The sequence below is a fragment of the Peromyscus eremicus genome, chromosome 5, assembly GCF_949786415.1.
Source record: "Peromyscus eremicus chromosome 5, PerEre_H2_v1, whole genome shotgun sequence".
NCBI lineage: Eukaryota > Metazoa > Chordata > Mammalia > Rodentia > Cricetidae > Peromyscus > Peromyscus eremicus.
In genome coordinates this window covers 10,109,870-10,134,465 of record NC_081420.1, presented here as the reverse complement: position 1 = coordinate 10,134,465, position 24,596 = coordinate 10,109,870, and the positions used below count along the sequence as shown (strand labels likewise).

General features: G+C 43.5%; 1 protein-coding gene across 1 annotated transcript in view; it reads left to right on the top strand.

Annotated features, from left to right (window-relative positions):
• The window catches only part of Sfxn1 (sideroflexin 1), a 42,505-nt gene that overhangs the window by 14,844 nt on the left and 3,065 nt on the right, over positions 1–24,596 (top strand). Inside the window, exons 3-9 of the mRNA XM_059262926.1 lie at positions 7,756–7,926; positions 9,871–9,969; positions 11,355–11,430; positions 11,966–12,051; positions 12,902–13,029; positions 15,280–15,329; positions 24,263–24,312. Coding sequence (XP_059118909.1) covers positions 7,756–7,926; positions 9,871–9,969; positions 11,355–11,430; positions 11,966–12,051; positions 12,902–13,029; positions 15,280–15,329; positions 24,263–24,312 — 660 coding nt within the window. The remainder of the gene's footprint in view (positions 1–7,755; positions 7,927–9,870; positions 9,970–11,354; positions 11,431–11,965; positions 12,052–12,901; positions 13,030–15,279; positions 15,330–24,262; positions 24,313–24,596) is intronic.

Here is a 24,596-nt window from a genome sequence, read left to right as displayed (position 1 = left end):
GAAGTTCAGGCATGTACATGTGAGATGCACTCCATCAGTTGAGAGCATCACACACATGATAAGAGGATGCCACCTATGCAGGGACAGTTGGTCTTCCACATTCACCAATTCTCTGGCCTTGCTTTTAACCAGTTCTGGTAGAAACCACTAGAAAAATATCTTCTGCCAGCATTGGACACGAACAGACTTCTTATTATTATTTTTACTCCATGAACAGTGCAGTCTAACTGTACAGGGAATTTCTCGTTCATGATGTGTAGCAGGTAATCTAGAGATGATATCTACACATGAGAAAGAACCCAGACATGGTACTACCTGCCTAAGTCCCAGCTACTCATGAGACTGAGGCAGGGGACTCACCCAGCCAGTGCTTGACAAGCCTGAGCAACATTGTAAGACCCCCCATCTCAAAAAAAAAAAAAAAAAAAGGAATGTATGGGATTAAATACAAATAAACGAATATCAGGCATCCTATAGAAAATTCTCTAATCTCAGAATTTGTGTGCTTGGAGACAGCTAATTCAGCAGTAGATGTATTCTATAATAAATAAATAAATAAATAAATAAATAAATGAATGAATGAATGAATAAAACTGGATAAGAAATACTGTAGGGGCTGGAGAGCAGCTTACAGTTAAGAGCTGCTTGCTCTTGCAGAGGACCCAGATTCAGCTCTCAGTACCCACACGGTGGTTCACAACTGTAACTCCAGTTCCAGGGGACTTGATGCCTTCTTCTGACCTCCACGGGCCTAGGCATGTACGTGGTGCACTTACGCACATGCACTATACACATGAAATTTTTTGAAAAAATAAATACTTGAGGCTTTATACACTTCAAAGAGTCTCAGTCACATAAAAGCTTTACTACTTTTTTATAACTCTTTTAATGTAAAATCCCTGTGACCTGGGGACATACAGGCCATGGACAGTAATTTGCTGATTTCTGCTCTAGGGAAAAGCCAATAAGATATGGGGAATTCGACCGTCAGGTGGTCTGCCCCTAAACATAGCAGGAATAACACGCCTCAGGTGTTTACTGCTGGCTGGGCGGTTGGGAGGGACCAGTGCCAGTCTATAAAGGAAGACTTCACTTGAGCGTGTTTTCAGGACTTCAGGAAAATCAGTGTTCTTTGTGAATTTGGAACAAAAAACAGAGGGCAGGTTGACCACTTGAGGATGACATAATGAAGAGATGAAGAAACTCAAAATGCTGTAGAGAACTTAAAATCTTCACTGGAAACAGTGTTTGGGAACTAACAACAGACAGAGCAGAGAATAAACCATATGGGTTCCTCGAGGACCGTAATGAGAGGTCAGCAAACTCTACAGAGCCAAAAGGTATTGAGAAGGTCTCTGTGGGCTGTTCTAAAACTGTAACAACTGCTCTTAGCGTGCAGGTCAGGCTCTGGACTGCCTTTGCCATTCCTGAACAGACGAAAGAGTAAGGGATGAAAAGATTATGTGTCCGTTACTTTAGCAGTTACCTTGGTGTTGTTCTGACCGAAACACCTGATGTGAATAACTTAAGGGAGGATCCATTCTATCCACCGTTGCCATGGTTATTGCAGAGAAGGAGGGAGGTCAGCACCTTCGGCTTTTTCTTGCTGTATTCCATCTGAGTCCCCAGCCCAAGGACGGTGGCACCCACAGTCAGGATGTACACACATGCATGCACACACAGACACGTACACACAGTTAATCTTTAAAACAAAACCAAGAGGTGTGTTTTTCTGATGTCCTGGGGGATTCTAAATCCAGTCACATCAACAGTGACTATATAAGGGGACTATGGACTAGAGGCTGAAGAAATAATTAGTTGCTACTTGCTTCAGGAAAACTCAAGAGAACACCAATCTATGTAACAGAGAAAGACTTTCTGCACTCAGAACCTGTCTACAAGCTAAAGAGACATGCCCTTTCCAGAGGAGAGAGCCATAGGTGGCCATTTTTTTAAACCTTTTATGTTGTCTATAAACAAACTTTTTTTTTCATGTATATGGGCATTTTGTTTGCATGTGTGTGTGTGAGCCACTTAGGTGCCTGGTGCCTGGAGAGACCAGAAGAGGGAACTGTATTCCTAAGACTGGAATTACAGATGGTTATGTGTAGCATGAATCTTAAAAGTTCTTATTAATAAAATCAAACCTGAGGCCAGTCATTGCGGTGAACGCTGGAAGGTCAGAGAGACAGAACAAGCCATAGCTAACCTCACCTGGCCAACTTCTCAGCTGATCTTGTTTCCTCAGACTGGAAGCCTCTGTGTCCTCATATCCGAGTGGCTCTCAGCTGAACTGTGCTGCTCAAAACCTAAAAACTTAACCAGCCAAATGCTTCTAGTTTCTAGTCCTCTCGCCTTATATATCTTTCTGCTTTCTGCCTCACTCCCTGGGATTAAAGGCGTGAGTCACCATGCCTGGCTGTATCCTTGAACACAGGGATTTCTGCCTCTGGAATACTAGGATTAAAGGCGTGAGTGCCACCATTTTCTAGCCACTGTATCTAGTGGCTGTTCTGTTCTCTGACCCCAGATAAATTTATTAGGGTGCACAATATTTAGGGGAACACAATACCACCACAGTTATGAACCACCACGCGGTGCTAGGAATTGAACTCAGGTCCTCTGGAAGAGCAGCCAGTGCTCTTAACCACTGAGCCATCTCTCCAGCCCTAAACAAACTTTTTTTCCCCTTAAAGTAACATTTTTTTCTTGGTGTGTATTCATAGTACTGGGCGTCCGAAAGACATTTTAATGTAAAAGTTGGAGCATTTTCCCATACCCTCCTGCCCGCCTGCTTCTCACCCCACCCTCTCCCCCTCCTGTTAGTCCCTTTTGTCCCCTGAATTGGCCTCCATGAACACAATAAGAAAGTTATCTGTCATCTGCACGCCCAGTGGTGGACAAGTCAGCATGTGCGGTGTCCAGCAGAGGGCTGCAGCCAGGCGGTTTATACCAGACTGCCATCATTAGCAAAGAATCAGGTCCACACTTCTTGAGAACTCTCCTTGAGTAGGCAAGAGATGAAATTTAAAAATTAAAATAAAAAAGAAGCAGAAATTCTGTATAGAAATCAGACAAGGGACAATTTAGGGTAAGTGGATCAGAGCAATCCAGTGTTGACAATAGGTCTCGTGAGGAACAGCCAGATAGCATTCACCAGCCAGCTAGAGCTGCACCGGAAAGGGACAGTTAGAAACGACAGGAACTTGATCCGAAATGTGGCCCTAATGTGGCGCTAAAAGCCCCGACAAGCCACACCAGAATTTCTAAATCCCTCCTCTTTGTTCCCCAAGAAGAACCAGGTAGAATTACACAGTAAAAACAATGAGACCGCAGCAGGAACGCTTCATGAACTTATGTGTTTAATTAAACAAGTCCAACAGCGGGTGGGCCGCGCAGACATTCATGTGTGCTGAGAAGGCTTGACGCCGTCTGTGCTTAGTACTCTTAACCCTGACAGAGTCCATGTGCTTAGTACTCTAACCCTGACAGTCCATGTGTTTAGTACTCTAACCCTGACAGAGTCCATGTGTTTAGTACTCTAACCCTGACAGAGTCCATGTGTTTAGTACTCTAACCCTGACAGTCCATGTGTTTAGTACTCTAACCCTGACAGTCCATGTGTTTAGTACTCTAACCCTGACAGAGTCCATGTGTTTAGTACTCTAACCCTGACATCAACCTGTGTTTAGTACATGCTGCAGGGAGGGAGAAAAGAGAAGAATGGTGTTTGCTCACGTGAGATTTGAGACAGCTCCAGTCTTGATGATGTCATATTGTCACAAACCACCCTAGTCCACCCCACCCTGCTTTGCTTTCAGTTTCCAAAATATTTAGGAACTGGGGCTGTAGGACTCTTTAATCCCTTTTCCCAAACTTGAACATAGGCATTTCTTTTTCCCTGTAACCTCTATTAATGACTCAGGGAACACATATAGGAAAGCATGCAGCCCAAGGCATCAAGGGTAAGAATAAGTCTTCACTGTTCAAAAACACTTTGAAACTAAGAAGTAGAGATATTAAAAAGATGAAGCAATTGTATTTTGCAGCTGACAATATCCTAATCACCTTGAAATAACAAATAAATGTGATGAGAGGGTCTGCTTTTAATCCACATGTAGCATCAGCGTGCACAGTGACAGGAGTTCACACTGCATCAGAACACTTAAAGATACAAAGTATGCATGGGCGGGGGAAATGGCTCAGAGGTTAAGAGTGTATACCGCCCTTACAGAAAACTGAAGTTCAGTACCCAGCACCCACCTCGGGCAGCTCACAAACACCTGTTAGCTACAGAGGTAGGGGACCCAACACCTGTGGCCTCTGCAGGTACCTGCACTCATGTGCACATCCCCACACACAGACACTGCTACATAATTTAAATTTTTTAAGTGTGTATGTCTGTGAAGTAAGGATAACAGAATTTTCCCAAGTTCCTGCCCTGAGAAAATTCCTCCCAGAGTCCTGGGAAAGACGCTACGTACGGCATGGGTAACTGAGGGAATCTACATACACTGCATTCTTTTGTCTGCTGACTTTATTCCTCTATGACAAAATTCTATCTATACAGCTTCAGCCCTGTCCTCATAGTCTTAATAAGTGCCTATGCTTTTGACCTGATCTTCATCCTCTGTTCCTTTGTCCTTCATCTAGCCTAACTGGCCCCTTACCCCTGGCCCCAATAAACTCTACAAGAGATCTGCTTTACTCTCTACAGAATCTCTGTCTTTCTGTCCTCTTTTCGGCCACATGGTTCTGTGTCTTCCTCTGGAATTCTCCAGTCCTTACTGCACCTGGTTATGCAAAAAGTCCTATTTCCTCAGTCAATTGCTCTGGAATGCCACTAGGCTTGAAGGCAAGGGATGGTCTGAGCTTCATTTGCACAAGAAACAAGGCTATGCATCTGCTGCCTGCTTGTCTCCTAGGCTCTGTAGGGGGTGTTAGTACCTAGTAGAACAGTGTTTGAGAAGCTTAGCTGTTTACCATAATGGTCTGGAAGTATTTGGGCATGCAAGAATTTCAAAGCAGAAGACAGTTGAAATATTAAAAACTGGATAACACCAAATATTCCATAATAAATGGCTTGCCTCTAGAAAAATACCTTGAAATTTCTAGGTATAGCTTTAATATCCAGCTGAATCTCTATAATATATTCTTGCGGCCCGCAAGAGTAAAGGGGGGAGAGCTGGGAACACCCTTACTCAGAAGAGTGTGACAGTTAAAATAACCAAAGTAACTAGAGAGGCAGTCTGACTAGAAGGAAGCCTTACACTGTCGCAGCGATGCGTCTCTCCCATTAACAGGTTCCATCAGCACAGCTGTGATCATTTATAAGACCAAGAAAAATAACTGTAAGGTTTTCCTGAAGACAAATGACTGTAACTAAGGCATAAGGAGGGTAATAGAAGGAACAACACTTATCCCACCAACAGTTAAGATGGGCTGTTGTTAAAATGGTGAGTGTGGTCCTCACTCTGCAGGTAAGCAGAGACACAGCAGAGGCCTAAAATCAAGCCCCATGCTTCCAGCCAACAGGAAGTAAAGTGAGCAGATTTTACATTTTCTTACTGTACTGGCTGGTTTTGTGTGTCAACTTGACACAAGGTAGAGTCATCAGAGAGGAACCAGCCTCAGTTGAGGAAATGCCTCCATGAGATCCAGCTGTAAGGTATTTTCTCAATTAGTGATCAATGGGGGAGGGCCCAGCCCATGGTGGTTAATGCCATCCCTGGGCTGTGGTCCTGGGTTCTATAAGAAAGCAGGCTGATCAAGCCAGCCATAAGGAGCAAGCCAATAAGCAGCACCCTCCATGGGCTCTGCATCAGCTCCTGCCTCCAGGATCCTGTCCTGTTTGAGTTCCTGTCCTGACTCCCCTCAGTGATGAACAGCAATGCTGAAGTGTAAGCCAAATAAACCCTTTCCTCCCCAACTTGCTTTTTAGTCATGGTGTTTTGTCGCAGCAATAGAAACCCTAACTAAGACACATACTTACGATAAATTCCTGCTGTTTTTTAAGACAAACTCCGACTCGAGAGCAAAAGGCATAGTTTTTGCTGTCACAACCTGCAGCTTGGTTTCTGGAACCCTGACTAAGGGCAGGGAGGAAAGGAAGAAAGGACAGACACATACAGGAAAGCTGGGATCGGGTGGTGATGTGGGCTGTATGGAGGGCGCCTAGCAGGCAACCCAGAACCTCGGGTGTTTATTAGGTATCCCACAGAGGAGGGGCTATCTGTTCCAGGTAGGAGTCTGTGTTGATGAGCACTCTGAGGCTCTAAACATCCTGGGGGAAGAAGCTGCAGTTGCTGGTCTGTACACACACTGATCACTCATACTCGGACCCATCCTTTGCCATCCCTCTTGAGCCTGGCCCATATGGGGATCCGGCTTTGCCAATTTCTCATGAATTCAAGGCTTTGGTCTTTGTCATATGCGTGCTCTCAGGGCTTCCTCCATACCCTACAAACTCAGACTCAAGTGCAGAGGATAAAAGTCATTAAAATGTTTAGTATTTTACATAGCTGTCATTTTAGCAAATTTATTCACTTATTCCTAAATCTTGGATGTGGGGAAAAGTTCTAATTATGAAGGCTTATTCCCATATTTACAAATGGAAAAAGTAGAATTAAAATCCCAATTAAAGCTCACATTGTGAAATAATCTGTAGCATTTCAAGGGTGATGTGCCCCCTTCCCAGTTTGGAGGCTGGAAGTCTGAGTGACAGATGGCACAGTAGGGTCACACTCCCTCTGAAGGCTTTCGGGGAGGATCTTCCTTGCCTCAACCTGGGTGCTGGTGGCTCTAGGAATTGTCAGCATCCCTTGGCTTGTAGGTACATCATTGTACTCTCTGCCTTCTCTGTTTGTGCATAGACACTGTTCCTTGGATTTAGTGACCATTCATCCAGTAGGACTTCACTTTGGCTAATTACATCTATAAAGCCACACCCTGTTCTTCTATGTGGATGTGTGTTTGGGGATTACTATTCAATTCAACCCAATGTAGATGTTTTAGAAGAATGTTATATTCAAGCAAAGAAATATTTACAGAGTATTGTTGAATAAAAGCCATGGTTAGTGAGCATCTGGTCTGGTGTCCTATCTTAAACACCTTGGAAGACTGAAAAAGTATTCACCCAAGCGTTGCCAGTGGCAACAGTAACTAGGCCCGGGCTAACTTCATTGCTCCGCTAAATTTGTGTATTTTCTAAGTCTCTGAAAATGAGTACATCTGACAAACTGTACAGCAAGCCCTTTATTTGCACCAAAAGGTCCCAAACCTAAGTTTGCCAACGGCCGGTTTAAAATGAAGTAACAGCCTTGAATGCCATAACTTTGATCTGATTGGTTAAAAATAGTTCAGAGTTTGCCATGTTCAGACTACAGTTTTAATATGTCACTTAAAACAATGAATATTTTCAAAATGAATACTCCTTAATATGCATATTACTTTCTGTTATTTTCCAAATTACAGATAATGGAGATGCGTGGGTCTGAGAAGTTCACTGTAACAGTGTTTTTGTTCTTAGGCTTCCAGGAAGACCAGTTAATAGAGTGCATGCTGTATGTGTGAGGCTCTGGGTTCAACTCCCAGCACCGAAAACACATAAATAATTTAAAAAATAATAATAACCACCACCACCGCTCTAACAGACCTGCCAGGTCCCATAGGTGCAGTAAGGTTTTGCAAACCATGAAGCTCAAGGTAAGGTATCTGAATGGAGCAGTTGCTGGGACTTTTGATGTCGTTTTCTAGGCAAGGAATTGTTCCTGCTGGCCTCACGGAAAATGAGTTGTGGAGAGCAAAGTACGTGTATGATTCAGCTTTCCATCCTGACACGGGTGAAAAGATGATTCTGATAGGAAGAATGTCAGCTCAAGTCCCAATGAACATGACCATCACGGGCTGCATGATGACATTTTACAGGTAAGTTACAGATGCGTGAGAGGTGTTCGTTAATTTGCTATTGGAATAATTTGAAGAATATTTTAATATAAATTTTACTGAAATAAATGTCACAGTGATTATGTTAACAAGAATGATGAATTCATTCTACGTGTGTCGAAACATGTTATACCCCATAAGTATATTCAGTAAAAAAAAAAAATTAAAATAAATGTAAGGTTGGCAAGATGGCTCAGTGAGTAAAGGCACTTTCCACCAAACCTGAACACACAGTTCGATTCCTGCGAAGCACTTAGTGCATAGAGAGAGCCCACTTATTGCAGGTCATCCTCTGACCTCCACGTGCAAGCACATGCATACACATGCATACAAAATAAATAAAAATTTCAATTAAAAATTAACTAGAACTTAGAACAGCTGAAAACGAGATGGAGGTGGATGTAATGGCTCATCTGTAACCACAGCTCTTGGGAGGCTAAGAGGATTGTGAGTGTGAGGCCAGCCTGGCTATACAGCTAACACCTGTCTCAATCTAACAATAACAACCACAAAAGTAATTAATAAAATAAGGTGGTATTGCTTTAACATAAGAAAGATATCATTTCATCTTTAATTCCACTCTGAGTAGATGCTGCCACTCTATTAAGCAGCACCTGGCATGATTTGCGAAAATAAATACCTGTTTTAGCTGGGCATATGGGCTCATGCCTGGAATCCTGGCATGCAGGAGACTAAGGCACTAGAGGCCATGAGTTTGAGGTCATTCTGAGCAGACAAAAATAAAACAATCAAGTAAAATAATAATAATAAATAAGTAAATAAACCACAGTCCATTGTATTTAAAGGTGTGTTTTGCCTGTAACGATGCTAAGTCAGGGGACATAGAGGTGGCCCAGCAGTTGAGAGCACTCACTGGCTGCTCTTATAGAGGACCCCAATTCAGTTCCCAGCACCACATGGCAGCTCACAACTGTCTGTAACTCCAGTTCCAGGGGATCTGACACCTTCTGGCAGGCACTGTACACACATGTATGTAGGCAAAGCACTCATACACATAAGATAAGAATAAATAAAGCTTTTTTTTAGGACACTAAATAAAATCTTTGTTTAAAAATAAGTTGACATTTTTCTCTGAGTCTTAGGCCCTAAAGAAAATGAGATAGAAAAAAAAAGTCTAGAAATAAACTCTTCTATTCTTTCTGTCTGTAGACACAGGTGTGTTTGGGTGTTAGAATAGATATAGACACAGCATCAGAAGGGCCAAGCCTGCTTCATTTGCAAATAGTTATTTTGGGTTTGGGGGTTTTGTTTTGCTTTGTTTTGTTTTGTTTGACCAAGAGAAGGGCTCTTCTCTGTCTACCCTGTGCTAGGCTTTTTATAAGTTTATTTCTTTATGATAGAAGCTGTCCTGGCTAGTTTCTTGCCAACTTGACACAAGCTAGAGTCATTTGGGAAGGGAGACTTTCAATTGAGAAAAATTCTGTCATAAAACTGGCCTATAGGCAAGACTGCCAGGCATTTTCTTGATTAATGATCGATACGGGAGGGACCAGCTCACTGTGGGTGGTACCTCTCCTGAACTGATGGTCCTGGGTTCTATAAGAAAGCAGATTGAGCAAGCCATGGAGAGCAAGCCAGTAAGCAGCACCCCTCCATGGCCTCTGCTTTGAGTTCCTGCCCTGACTTCCTTCGATGATGGACTGTGATGTGGAAATGAAACCAAATAAACTCTTTCCTCTCCAAGTTGATTTTAGTCATGATGTTTATCACAGCAATAGAAACCCAAAGACAGAAGCCCTGTGAGCTGGGTGATAAGGAAACTGGGTGTCAAAGTAGACTGTGGCTGCAGACTTCCTCCCTACCTAGTACCCATCCTTGCTGGTAGTTGGTGTTGGACATTTTCTTTCTGTGTGAAGGGAGGCTCGCTGATGCCGCAGGGTATGTGACGGCTTACTCTTGTTTTAGGACCACACCAGCTGTGCTTTTCTGGCAGTGGATAAACCAGTCCTTCAATGCTGTTGTCAATTACACCAATAGAAGCGGAGATGCTCCCCTCACCGTAAAGTAAGGCTGGGGGTGACCTGTCCTCCATGAACCTGTGCTCCCTAAGTAGTGATGCATTTGAACACATAGCTTGCTCTGTGCAGTGTCTCTCCTCCTCCCTCTGTCGGGATAACTTTCTGCTTTTGTCTTCCTTCTTTGATGTCATCTGCTATTAGTGGGACGGTACTGTCTCTCTTACATCCTGAGCTCGGGGCCCTGCAGAATACCTACCAGGCAGCCCTCAGGCCTGACCTTTGTTAAATAACTCCCTCTGGGGCTGCGTGAGTCAAAGCTGTAGCTAGAGTTTTCTTGCCTGGCCCACGGTCAGGGCAAATCTCTCTCACCCGCCAGTCCCACAGCCACTCAGACCTGACCAAGTAAACAGAGAGACTTATATTGGTTACAAACTGTATGGCCATGGCAGGCTTCTTGTTAACTGTTCTTACAGCTTAAATTAATCCATTTCTATTAATCTATACCTTGCCACATGGCTCGTGGCTTACCGGCATCTTCACATGCGGCTTGTCATGGTGGCAGCTGGCAGTGTCTCCCCCACCCAGCTTCCTGTTCTCTCAATTCTCCTCTCTGTTAGTCCCACCTATACTTCCTGCCTGGTCACTGGCCAATCAGTGATTTATTTATTGACCAATCAGCAACACATTTGACATACAGACCATCCCACAGCACAAAGCCACCAGTCTCAAAGCAGAAGGGGCTTTGCAGTAGTGTAGCCTTTATAGGCACTTTACTTTAAAAACAGGACTGTTTCAATTGTTGTGCAAATTATAGCTATAGTTTTAATTAATCTCAGCTTGGCAAATATATATATATACATACTGAGATTAATTAAAACTATAGCTGTTTATGTTGGAAGATTGCCTTTGACGCCCAGTATTCTGCTATCATCAAATGGAGCACAGGATGCTGAGTCCTGCCACCCAGTGGTGTTTCTCACAATTAGCAGAACGGCTCGGGCTCCGCTGCACTTTAGAGATAAACTTGGACTGTTTTTGTACAGTGAACTAACCTAAGATGGTCCTGCTGCACTTTGCTTTCTGTGTGTACGTTAATGTTTTGAATGATAGTTTTGATTTGTGCAAATGTGTCCCAAACACTTAGCCCAGAGCCTTTGCTCCGTCTGCAGCTTTCCACACACCCACAGCTCCTCTCCTTCCTCATCTACATGGGTGCTTCATCTGCATGTCTGCTTGTTTGGGGTTATAGCCCACTGTTAGGGATGTGTTTGCATTCTGGATTCCCACACTGATGGAGTCACCCCAAATGTTACTCTGCAGACTCTCCGCTGCTGACATACACTCCTGCCTCCTCAGTTTCTTTAGATCCTGTGTTCATGATCCCTGACCTACACCCATCATTTACATGATGTCTTTATTCTCTTTTTTCAGTGAGCTGGGTACGGCTTATGTTTCTGCTACAACCGGTGCTGTAGCGACAGCCCTAGGACTTAATGCCTTAACCAAGGTACTTTAGTTGTGTTTCCATGGCAGAGCATCTTAACTTTCTTCTCACCTGTCACTCTGGGTGCCTCTATTATTCTCAAAAGAATTGCAGCCACTTGGCTTTCCTGTAGCCATCTTCAGCTGCATATTTTCATTGTATCTTCTAGTGGATTGGAGAAGGGTTGGCATCAGCCAAGACTGGTCTGTTCCTGGCTCTATGAGTTAAGTTCTAAATGCCTCTCTCTAAAAACCCCTCCTAAGACTGGGGTGGGGGATGGGGGGAGCTTGAAGAGGTGGAAGAGCTGGCTCTGAAATTAAAGTTCTGGGACTTGGGAACGTGCTTCCAGCACAAACTAAGCTATCCAAGTGTCTTAGATGGGTGCATTGTCTCAGTATGTCCTTGCCAGAGATACAGAAATACCTCTAAGCAACAGGTTTGAGGCCCCTTGGCCTGGTTCTATACAGCCAGGACTGCAGTGTTTTTAGGAAGACGTAAGAATTTCCATTCAGCCATCCAGGAAAAGCAAGATGACACTTGTGGAATTATCTTCCTACAGCGCGTCTCACCACTGATAGGACGTTTTGTCCCCTTCGCTGCCGTGGCTGCTGCTAACTGCATTAACATTCCGCTGATGAGGCAAAGGTAAGAGGGCACAGGCACCAGGCAAGGACTTGGGCCCCGTAGGGGAGTTTCTCATAGTGTAGATGAAATCATATGAAATCTGAGATTTGCTTCAGAATAGAGCAGGGTGGTAAGGGCAAGCCCATTGGGTTCCTATTTGCTGAAGTGGGCTGAAAAAGGCCTAGAGGCTTAGAATGCATAGTCTTCCTATTTCAAAAGTCTGCACCCTCTACACAGAAAAAAATTCTGTAAGATTGAGACCAGAGATGGAGAAAGCCAAGAGTTTCTTGGTTTTCCCTTGGAATTTTCATATGGAGCTTAAGGTAATTTTAATCTTTATCTTCGAAAATGTGTTTTTTAGAACTGACAGAAATTGAAGGAGAAGAAAGAATAAGCGTTTTGGACAGATAACAAAAGATCAGGGCAGTAGCAGGAGTTGGCTCCCAGCATTAGGAACTGTATGTAGCTAATGAATATCCAACAGGGCTGTATTGCAATGACTCTCAATACATGAGATGCTCAGTAACGCTATGTACTGTATCTATTTCTAATTTAGAAGGTTGTTCAGATTTGTACCTGAGCACAGAAATTAACGTCACCTTTGAGCTAGCATTTCCACCCCTCAAATCATATTATTATTTGAAAGGTACATCCTTCTGAAAAAGGAGTACTCTTGTTATTTTCCCTTCATGTCTATCACAGGAGGCTTGAACCTGTTCATGGTATTCAAAAATAGACTTATCAGTGCCAAGAATGACACTTGAGTAGGAAACTGGATGAAGGAGACATTTAATCTTCCTCACCAGAGCCCTCCTTCAGGGCGCTGCCTCGCGGCATATGTGAACCCCTCTGCATGTGTTCTGCCCTTCAGGGAACTCAAAGTCGGCATTCCTGTCACTGATGAAAATGGCACCCGATTGGGAGAATCGACCAATGCTGCAAAACAAGCCATCACGCAGGTGGTCGTCTCCAGGATCCTCATGGCAGCCCCCGGCATGGGTGAGTGAGCTTGGAGGTCCTGCGTGTAGTTCATGCCAAGCCTTTATCAGTAAACAGAACAGCAAACAGCACTCCCCTTTGTGAAAACTACCTTCTGATGGTGGAGCCTGCACCTAAGCAAGTAAATAATATGTGGTACAAATGGGACATCCTTCACCACAATGCTTGGGGCTTAGGAGTGTCCCAGGTTGAGGATTTGTTTGGATTTTAGAACATTTACATATAAATAAAATGAGCTACTCTCAGGAGGTTCAAAGTTAAATTTGAAATTTGTTCATGATAGATATACATCTTGTACATGTGGCCTAAAAATAATTTTGTGCAATATTGCTAATGACTTCATACATGCAACAAACGTTGAATATTGTAGGTATGCATCGTAGCTGATGTATGAGAGTTGAGAAAGGTGACTGATTATGGAACATTTCAGTGCTGAGGGGTTTTTTATGATTTATTGATTTTTATTTTATGTGCATTGGTGTTTTGCCTGCATTTATGTGTGTATGAGGGTGTCAGATCACTTTGAGCTGGATTACAGATAGTTGTGAGCTGTATATGGGTGCTGGGAATTGAACCTGGGTCCTCTGGAAGAGCAGCCAGTTCTCTTAACTGCTGAGCCATCTCTCCAGCCCCCAGAGCTGAGGTTTTTTTGATTAGGGATTCTTAACCTGTATGTAAAATGGTGACAAGAGCCAAGGGAAGGAATCCTAGGAATGGAGGAAGCAAATGGGCAGGCTAGGGACTGGGTAGGGATAAGGATGGGGCGACTTCTTAGCAAGGTAGAGCGGGCATCAGCAAAGGGGCAGGGCTTGCCTTTTGTGTGGGAGGCATTCTGCCAAGGAGGAGAGAAAGAAAGGATTTGAAGGGGCCTCCAAGACTAGCGCCAGCTACTTGGGCATTCCAAGCTCTAACTTAGTCTGAGGAATAGAGCAGCACGCAGTTTTGAACATGGTAATTATGTGATATGGGTGCTATGTGAGACTAGATTAGAGGGGTGCAGCAGTGGTGAGTGGAGACAGCTCGGGGCTGCCTCTGCACCACAGGCAGCAAGCCATGGCTAGTTGGACCAGAGTGATGTAGTGGAGATGAGGAGAGTGGGTGGAAGTGGGTGTGGACGGTATAAATCTTTTCGATGCTTCTGAAGTCCATGGAGATAAGTACTTTCTCCTGAAGTTCTCCCTGGAACATGGGACAATGACAGTGCTGAGGACAGCTATTAGAAAATGTGCATCTGGCAGCTACTCTGTTATTTATATAGTGTGGGGTCAGCATGAGCAGAGAGAACATCTGTGTCATATTAAGACCCTTTGAGAATCTCCTGTCTACCCATTGGGCTGCTTGGGGGCCCTAGAGAAGGTTCTTAGACACTCAGAAATCAAGGGACCTTCGAGTGACAGCTTTCTTTGTAGGGAAAACAAAGAAAGAAACCCAGGAATTAATGTTCTTGAATTTCTTCACCTAAGCTGCATGTAAATACAAGGTGTTCTCAAATGAAGCATGTCTGTCAGCTGCTGTTGGCTCTTGTCACATGATGCTGGCTATTATCACATGATGCTCTGAGCTGACTAGCTTGAATGAGCAACAGAAGTTGAAGTAAAGTACATAAAGGAAAACCAAGGAACATTCTGCAGTTGACCCTGTGTGTACGCAGCTCAGCATCCAGAGTCAACCAGCCACCAAAAGCAAGATATGTGTATTGAACACGTTCAGGCTTTCTTCTTGTTATTCTTGTAACTCTTTGCACATCGTGTATGTTGTCTGTAAGCCACAATTCACCTAGAGATTACAGCAGCTCTAAGGCTGAACATCCATGCATTTTGTAACCACAGGAGTCCTGGATCCATTCCCCTGTAGATACTGCGAGACAGCATTGATCATGTTGCGTTTCAGCTAACTGGAGGAGATCAGCATTATCTGATTGACCCGAGGAGCCCCTCTATACTCTAGTGGGCTGCCAGTGTGGTCTGTGAAGGTTAGATACCTTAGGGACCAGCAGGCTTGTCACTCCAAAGAGAAGGCTGTTGAGCCCCCAACACATCTCCTGAGCCCGGATTTCCAGACGGCCTGAAAACAGTATTGCACCCCAGTTTCCACTCAGCTCCAGTTTTGCATTGGCTTTGGTTTGAGTCTTTCACTCTGCCAATGTAAAAATAGCCTAAAAGTGACACGGCTTTCTATCAGCCTGTTACGGGAAACACAGCTGAAGGCAGGCGTTAAGTGAAGATTTAAATGGCCCTGTCTTTATTACAGCCATCCCTCCATTTATCATGAACACGTTGGAAAAGAAAGCCTTTCTGAAGGTAAGACCCATTCCATTGTCATTTTGTAAGTCCTTTTCTTTCTTTTTCTTTCTTTTGTGAGACAGCGTTTCTCTACTGTCCAGGAACTCACTCTGTAGACCAGGCTGGCCTTAAACTCACTGAGATTCACCTCCCTCTGCCTCCCAAGTGCTGGGAGTAAAGGTGTGTAGTACCACATCCAGCTGTGAGTCCTTTTCAGACTTCACACTGAACAGAATAGTTAGTGAATGACAACCTGAAGGCCAGTTTCCCTTGGACACTTATGTAAATATGAAGATGCTTCTGAAAGCGTCTCCTTTCCACTCTCGGATGTTTGAGAAGGTATGAAGACTTCTGCTGTGGGGAGGCAGTGAGTGGACTCTCCACCTGGTCATCTGTGGCATGCCTAGCTAGGTCAGAATGAGAAGACGGTAGTGACTTTGGGACATAGGAAATTATCTGTAATATCAGGAATGGAACGATCTGGAATAATAACTTCATGGAGTATTGAATTTAGTATTTCTCTTTGATAGTCATATCTAAAAGTTTATTGATCTATCATAAGAAAGTATGCATTGCTGTGTGCCATCTCTGTGCCCTACAGATTGTGTTTTGTTGGTTCTAGGACTAGCCCAGTTGGGATACAGTGGGATAAGATGGTTCTTTCATATCATGCTGCGTGTGGAGACATACTTAGGAGCAGAGGCCCTGGCCCTCCCTGGAGGAGTAGGTGTACTGTGAACATGGTAGCTCCCTTGGGGTGGACCATTTGAGTCTTAAAAGCAGAACTGTATCGTACATAAAACTGAAGAGAAGGGATGCTGTCCCAAACCAGATGCTCCTAGGATGAGATCATGATGTATACGCATAGGTCCATGTGCTCCATATGGGCCCCAGTAGGAGAAGGAAAGCCAAATGCTGAATGGACACTTCATAAACACTGTAAGCTAAGAAAATATGCTGCAAATAAACAGCACAAGCACCTCCCTGGACCATGGTAAGGGACAGGAATGTCCAGCCATTCTCCTGGAAATTCTGGGGACATAAAGAATTAAAAACGCCAAGCTATATTTCTGAAACATACTCTAATATAACAGTGTGCATTAGTGTCAAAGTCACTGTGTAATGACAAAATGTCTCTTTGCTCTTGGAGCATTGTCAGAGGAAATCCAGAGACCTCACACTTCTCCAGAAAGCTGCACACCAGAGACTTCTAAGAGCTTCAGCCACAAGTCAACAAAAGGCAGAAACAGTAGCTGATATTTAAGCAGTAAATCTGTGAACATGGCAGTGGGTCCTTTGGGTCTCAGTTACCTTGGGTCACCCACAGTCAAAAAAATGTTAAGTGGAAAATCCCACAGACCAGCAATGCATATGTTTTAAATTGTGAGCCTTTCTGAACTGTCCTCTGCCTGTCTAGAATACGAATCAGCCTTTGTCCAGGGTAGCCACACTGTTCACATTAGTGGCCTGTGAGTCACTCAGCAGCCATCTCACTTATCATGTCAGCTGTCACGATCTCTTAGTACTCGTTTCTAAGTGTCCCTTATTTTATGTAATAATGGCCCCAAAGGGTAGGTGGCGATGCTGGTAGTTTCATTATATTATAATCATTCTTATAACTATTAATTGTGTTATTAGTGATTGTCCATTCCTAAGTGTTTCTGGTTTATGTTAAACTGGGTCATGGGAAGGTGTGTAAAGCAGAAGCATAGTACATTCCAGGCTTCTACTATCCAGGATTCCAGGCAACCACTTGGGGGCTTGGATAAGGGGAGGCTGCCACCTAGAACAAAATGAAATTGTGTCCTCTCTTGACATTCAACCTACTGCAATTAGTTATTATTTTGAAGATACATAAGAAGATTTTACTGAAGTCTTTTTCTAGTACAAAGTTTAGGAAATGTTATCTTTGAGAGTTTATATATAACTGACACAAAACTTCTCTCTATAAACTATCAGATAACGACGTCATATGCAGTTTGCCAGTCAGAAATCTCTGTGGTTTTCAGATAATCTGAAGACAAGCCAATGTGCTCTCTTCTGCCAGTCTCTGCCTGATGTACAGGAACAGAGTTAGACTCTGAGGGAGAAAACCTACAACATGAATTGAGCACAGGGACTAAGTCTTGGAACAGTGGGATAGTGGGGAGCCTTCCAACACCAGGGCCTTCCAACACCAGGGCAGCATCCTGAGCTGCTGTCTGCCTAATCGTCTTTAGTATCTGCGCTGAGGGTATAGATGGACCCATCAGCCTTTTCACTTTTCACTATCTTAAGGCCCTGGCATAAATAACTTTGAAAATAACAGAGAAGGGAAGAACGTATTAAATAAAGCAAATATCCCCTCCTGCCGAAGGCAGGTGATATCAACCTTTAAAAGCAAGACCAGGACTAGAGAGACGGCTCGCTGGTTAAGAGCACACTCTGCTCTTGCTGAGGACTCACATCCCTTTCCCAAGCACCCACGTCCTCTAAGCACCCACGTCCTCCCAAGCACCCACGTCCTGTACCTCCAGCCCCAGGAGATGCAATACCCTCTTCTGACATCCTGGGGCATCTATACTCAAGTACATCTACCCATACACAGACACATACACAAACACTCACACACATAATTAAAAATAATAAAATAAACCTTTTTTTTAGGTGAGGCTAGATTTCTTCTCTTGAATATTGTCATTTTCTGTGTTCATTTTTCCGGCATAAAAGTAACAGCTTTTGCAAAAAAAAAAAAAAAAATAGTACTTGTTAGTCCTTTGACCCACAGATTGTGGTCATCAAGATTTTGTTGGTCACTATGGAAACCGTTTGCAGCCCACCTTCAGTAGCAGCATCACTCCATACAAGCTTTCCTGGTACCCCCCGCCCCCTCCACACACACACACACACACACATGGCCAGTTAGTAGTAAACTGCTGATGCTCGGTTATGTAGGGCACCCACAGTCCACACATACTAAGTAGAAGATCCCACAAACAGGCAGTACATACTGCAAAGTGCAGCTTGATGGTGGCGTAGAGGCTGAGAATGTTGTCCCTTTTAGGAAGGACATTATTTGGAAGAGACTAGCTCTAGCCTGTGGACACAGTACACACTCTGGCTGCTGGTGTGCATCCTTGATCTTGGCTTAGAATTACATCAGCTCTGTAAGAACACTTTCATCTCACTGATGGAGGACAAATGGCCATGGGGGGAACCTGAGACATGAAGTTGGTTATTTAGTATTCTAATTCTCCTGCCTTTGAACTCCTGGGGTCTCAGTGTTAGAATGGTTACCATAGTAACTCTAATCTTACCATGGCAGATATTGGACAGAAGGTCTAGTTAGTCATAGTGCACATTTTTCTGGCTGTGATAGATGGAAATCCCTGTATGTATATCCTGGCATTTTCTTACATGAAAAAGACTAGAGGAGACAAGCATTCTGATCACCATGGCCACATTGTCCTAAAAAAGACATACATGTCCTGAGTTTATCCCACCTCGTCTTTTTTTAATTTTGAAAGTGTGTTATTGTTGTGTATATGTATATATGGGGGGCACTCATGTGCCACAGCACACATGTGGAGGTCAGAGGACAGCTTTTTGGAGTTGCTTCTCTTTCCATCCTTACGTCGATACCTGGGGTTGAGCTCAGGTTGCCAGGCTTACACAGACAGCAAACATCTTCACACACTGACCCCCCCCATCTTAATTTATAGTTGGCAGCATGGCTGTTTCCAATTTAGAAATGTGCCACCTCACTTTCTCTTCACTCAGAAGCCCTCCATCACAACCCCCAAAGAGGCCACTGGCTTTGGAATCCTGGTGGCAAGGCGGGAAGATGTGGCCAGAATAGTTCAGGATCATTCCAAGATCCTCCCTAGCTGCAGAGAGTCTGGTTGTGGTCTCATTCCTTCCAGTTTCAAGGAACATGTTGCTTTGAGACAGTCAAGGCTAAGTGTTCTTGAAGGACCCCTGTACACTTACCACTCCCAAGTTCAAGGGTCAAGTTCCACTTACATATTCTCTTTGCACTTGGGGCTTGTTTGATGGTGTGGCCATTATCCAAACATACACTGGGAAGAATGTGTCGATGTTCTTGTTTGGAGCTTGAAGTATTTTCTTCTCGTTTTTGGAAGTGCAGATTTTTCTGTGATAATCAAACTCCCCTCCTAACATGAGACCAATTGAACATTCTCGGCTTTTTAAACAAAAACACTTGGAGAACATTCAGCATGACTCATCCTCCCCCGCATCTTATTTTTTTCCAAATGGAGGGCTGGGAAAACACAGCAGCTATGGGCAGGTGACTCATGAAAATCTCTCCAGCTAACCAAAAGTTCACCGCCTAAAATACAGTGTGTCCTTGAACAGTTGTCTTGAAAAACAGGCCTCATACTCTTCAAGTTCCCTGGCACTTTCATTGGGAATAAAACTGATAGATTTAGGTTCTGAGGTCATTTTAGGACTTTTAATTCTGTATCTTTATGTTTCTCGAATAGACTGCAGTGTTTACTCAGTAGCTGTTTGGGGTTGTTTGTCAATGGATTTAAATGTGACATTCTTTACTTATTCATAGACAGTCTTTACTCTTGGGACCTTTGCTGGATTCCTGTGGTAAGCAGTGTTCAGTACTAGAGTCACAAAAACAGAGCATGAGCCTTGCTCTCGCTCAGAATCAGTGGCCACAGCACAAGGTGATTTCAGCTTGGGGCAACAGAGCATGTAGAGGAGCTGAAGTAGGCATAGACTCCCAGAGGACCAGCCGGTAGCACGTGTTCTGTAGAAGCTTATTGAGAACAGAGTGTGGCTTGTTGGGGATCTGTGGGTGGTTGGGTTATACATAGGGAATTGATTCTACCCTTTATACAAATTAACTCCCCGTGGTTGGTGAAATCTAAATCTAAAAACTCGAGTATAAAAAGAAAATATCATTGAACACAGAGTTTAGACAAAGATTTCTTGGATACAAGACCAAAGAAAAAATGAAAAATTTGACTACTTTAAAACATTTTTAAATTCTCTCTGAAAAACTATACAGAGAATAAAAAACAAGAAATGGACTAAGTGAAACAAGTCACAAAGCAAACTGTTTGCTAAGAACGTGAATCAAGAATTTATGAAGAACTTAAAACCCCCTACAAGAAAATGACAATGCAAAAGTGAGCCAAAGGGTCCAGCAGATGCACTAAATATATACAAATAGAACATAGAAAGTGCTTGGGATCGCTTAGTCACTGGAGAAATTAAAATGAAAACCGCATGAGCCCTGTTGGACTGGCTACAGTTAACAATTGACAGTAACAATTGTTGATGAGTCTGTGTAGGAACTGGAACTCTCACGACCTGCTGGTGGACATGTAAAATGGTACAGCCACTTTGGAAAACATTTGAGCCATTTATGCAAACACATGCTACAGTGCAATCCAGCCATTTCTAAATATTTCCCTAAAAGAAACAAAAGCAAATATCCATAAAAGATGGAAGTTAATCACAGCTTTGTTTACATTAGCCTCAAACTGGATAGAGCCCCAAAGTCAACAAGAAAGTATATCAATCCATTCAATGGAATACTTACCTTGTCAATGAAAAACAATGATTTACTGATGCAGCAACAGCATGAATTCCCAAAGTAATAACACAAAAAAGTAGATACTGTATATAAAACCCTAGATACAGACCTGGTGATGCACGCCTGTAATCCCAGCAATTGGGAGGTAGACATAGGAAGGTCAGGAGTTCAAGATCATTCTCCCTGGGGAATAGGCAGGATGGGGTAGTGGAGACAGTCAGGAATGGGGCTAAGGATGGATGGGGTTTCACAAGCAAGTCAGAATTATCCAGAGTCCTTGACATTATGAAGAACCCTCAACCAAAGCTAGCATTTTGTTTGTGTGTATCCATCCTGAGTTGACACACAAGTGTGCTCTTGGATATGTCTGGCTCTGTTTACTTAGGCAGACAAGAGTCCACTAGAGATGAGGGGGCTGTTCTTACAGGCTCAAGTTCATCTACCCATATGAGCTCACTCAACAGTTAGCCTACTGTCCCATCCCTAAGGCTGTGTGCCAGCCTGGGTGACTCATGTCCAGGAGGATCTTGGGTAAAAATTTATCATCTCCTGCCAAGAGACCTGCCCTCAAGCAGGTCAGGTACTTGAGAGGAGGCATGGAGTCAGCACAACAGCATATGCACACAGGAGACTTTTTTGAGGGCCAACACTTAATTCTTCATTTTAATTTTCTCTATCTGCTGTTCCTACTCTGTTCTTTCTCTGTTCTGTTCTTCTTCCCAGTTGTTCTCCTTCTATCTCATGCCTGTTCTCCATCTTCCCTGATGTTCTCCTCCCCCCATCTTCCCTGATGTCCTCCTCCATCATCCCTGATGTTTTCCTCCTCCATCTTCCCTGATGTTCTCCTCCTCCATCTTCCCTGATGTTCTCCTCCTCCGTCTTCCTTGATGTTCTCCTCCATCTTCCCTGATGTTCTCCTCCTACACCTTCCTTGATGTTCTCCTCCTCCATCATCCCAGATGTCCTCCTCCTCTATCCTCCTTGATGTCCTCCTCCTTCATCTTCCCTGATGTCTTCCTCCTCCATCTTCCCTGATGTTCTCCTCCTACATCTTCCCTGATGTCCTCCTCCTCCATCCTCCTTGATGTCCTCCTCCTCCATCTTCCCTGATGTCCTCCTCCTCCATCTTCCCTGATGTTCTCCTCCTCCATCTTCCCTGGTGTTCTTCTCATCCATCTTCCCTGATGTTCTCCTCCTACATCTTCCTTGAAGTTCTACATATTCCCTGATGTTTCCCTTTATGTCTTTACTGCTTTTTCTCTTATCCCTTTTATACCTCCTAAGACAAAATTTCTACGCAAGAAAAAAATTACTTCACAGCCACAAGTTACATATTTTCCAAAAACAAAATCTTTACACAGGAAGAAATCACATTATGATCACAAGTTACATGTACTGACAGGCAGTTATTTACAGTTTCAATGTAGCAGATTCCTATCCTATTTTTTAAAAAAAAGCTTTAAATAAGTGGTCAGCTAACCATCTATTTTCTTTACACACAGTAGGGTCATTTAATTTCCTTTCACAATTTTGTTTTTTCAAGGTACATACCGGGGCCTATGATTAATTCTGTAAATTATATGACCAAGGAGCTCAGGCCTAACCTTGGATATAGGAACATAATTGCTTTCTTTGATCATCAGCCTATTTTTCCACAGACAGAATTGATGGGTCTATAATGCATGAAACTTCCTTGTTCTTATTTTCCATAGTCTGCAAATCTCACATCTAACCAAGGGGAAGGTGACTTTTAGCCTTTTTTGTTTGTTTGTTTTTGTTTTGTTTTGTTTTGTATCTCTTATTGAAGCAATTGGCAGAATAACCTAAACCATTTCCATAATCATCTTTACTGTCTTAACCACCTGAATCTTTTAGGCTAACTCAGAAAATTTAATGAAATCATAGATCTAACTAGTCATCATTGCTCTTATAAAAGTCATCTTCATTACGATCTGCAAGTAAATTGCCTGGTGAGGAGTATGGTTTTCCCGAGAAACAATCACACTGTACTAGATGCAGTGGGATCCTTTCCTATAGTAATCACACCATGCCAAATTCAGCAGGAACACGGCAGCAGCAGAAGCAAGGGGCATGCTGGAGACTTCCCAGGGCGTTGCCTCTCCAGGGTGCACCCAGCATAGCTTTGCTGTCCACTGGGCTGTATTCCATAAGCTCCATTGCTGACTGCAGCTCCTCTGACGTGGCCACCAGCAATCGCCCTGTGAAAATCCCTCATTAAACAGGCTGGCCAGTTATTTGTGTAGAGATAGGAGGACCATATGTGTTGAAATCATATAGCCCAGTGAGCTGAATTTAGAATGTATGCTAGTGAGTACCCAGACAGCCTGGCCCAAGGATGCATTTTTCAAAACTTGTCCTGTGGTCAAGTGGCACAAGGCAATAGTTTCCTCTTTCGTTCTTTTAGTTAAGCCCCCCCCCCCCCAACATAGCCTGTGTGGGTTGGTTTCATTTTGATGATGTTTCCCCTTCCTCTTTATTCCCTCTTTTCCTCCCTCGCTGTTGGCCCTCCCAGGGATCCCTTTCAGCAAAGGAGTCTCCTTGGGCACCAGGGTATGCCTTCTATGCACGTTGTCTTGCAACAACTTGTGTGACTCAGAACTGAGGTGGCTGATTACATCCCAACCAACTCACAATTTGGTTGCAGAAATTTCTGTGGTCTTACTGAGATAACCCTGTGTCTCATCGCGCTTTATGTTGTGTATTTTCCTTTTTTAAAAACTAAATATCTAACAATGTTTATTTTCTCAAAGACAAATCTACTTGTTCATGACTAGCAAAGATATTTTATTCTGGAAATAGTTTTAATCTACTCACAGCAACTAAATCCATGAAAGAGCATGTGCAGACCGGTGGAGGGTGGTGTCTGCTAGGCTCCTCCCACTCTGCTAGGCTCCTCCCACTCTGCTAGGCTCCTCCCACTCGGTCCCTGTCCTGGGTTCCTGGCTTGTCTTCATCCTCAACCTTAGAGAGACTGCTCATTTTGCATCCTAACAAAACTCGGTTTCTGCCTGCTTTTTCCACACAGTTGGTCGGTGCTGGTGAGGCAGAGATTTAGTGCAAGTTCATGTCTCTTCAAGCTTGCATGTCAAACTCTTCTACCTCCCTAGCAGCAGATAAAGCATAATTAAATGCTAGCTAGCTAATCCCGGACCTCGTGTACACAGGTAAATAACACTTGGGGAGCGGTGGCTGCTGCTTGGTCATTCGTAGCTCAGGGCCATGAAGTCAGGACTAACCAGTGTGGCAGTGTTGCCCAAGATCTCACTAATCCCATTGCATGGGGTCTTATACCATGGGGATGCTCTTTAGTCAGCAGACGAGACTGTCTTGAAGAACCACATGAGAAGTATTCACACTCGTGTATTTCTCAATACAGAGGTTCCCGTGGATGAGTGCACCAATTCAAGTCACGTTGGTTGGCTTTTGGTAAGTGTAAGTGAACCTTTAAAAAAATGTAGCTGCTATTATTATTGTGTGTATATATTCAATAGGTGTGTATCATACGTTATCACAGTAAGTCAACACAGAAATCACACTTATATAAGCAATTTTTGATGCCTGTGGAAGGCTGGGTGATACAAGAGAAGTTTTGAAAATGATACCAACCCAGAATGCCTGGACTGTGTGGCCCCAGTGATTAAAAAGATGGAAACTGTCACCACAGGAACCTCCAAATTTAGGGCTCTCTGGGTGTTCTCATGTAAACTCCA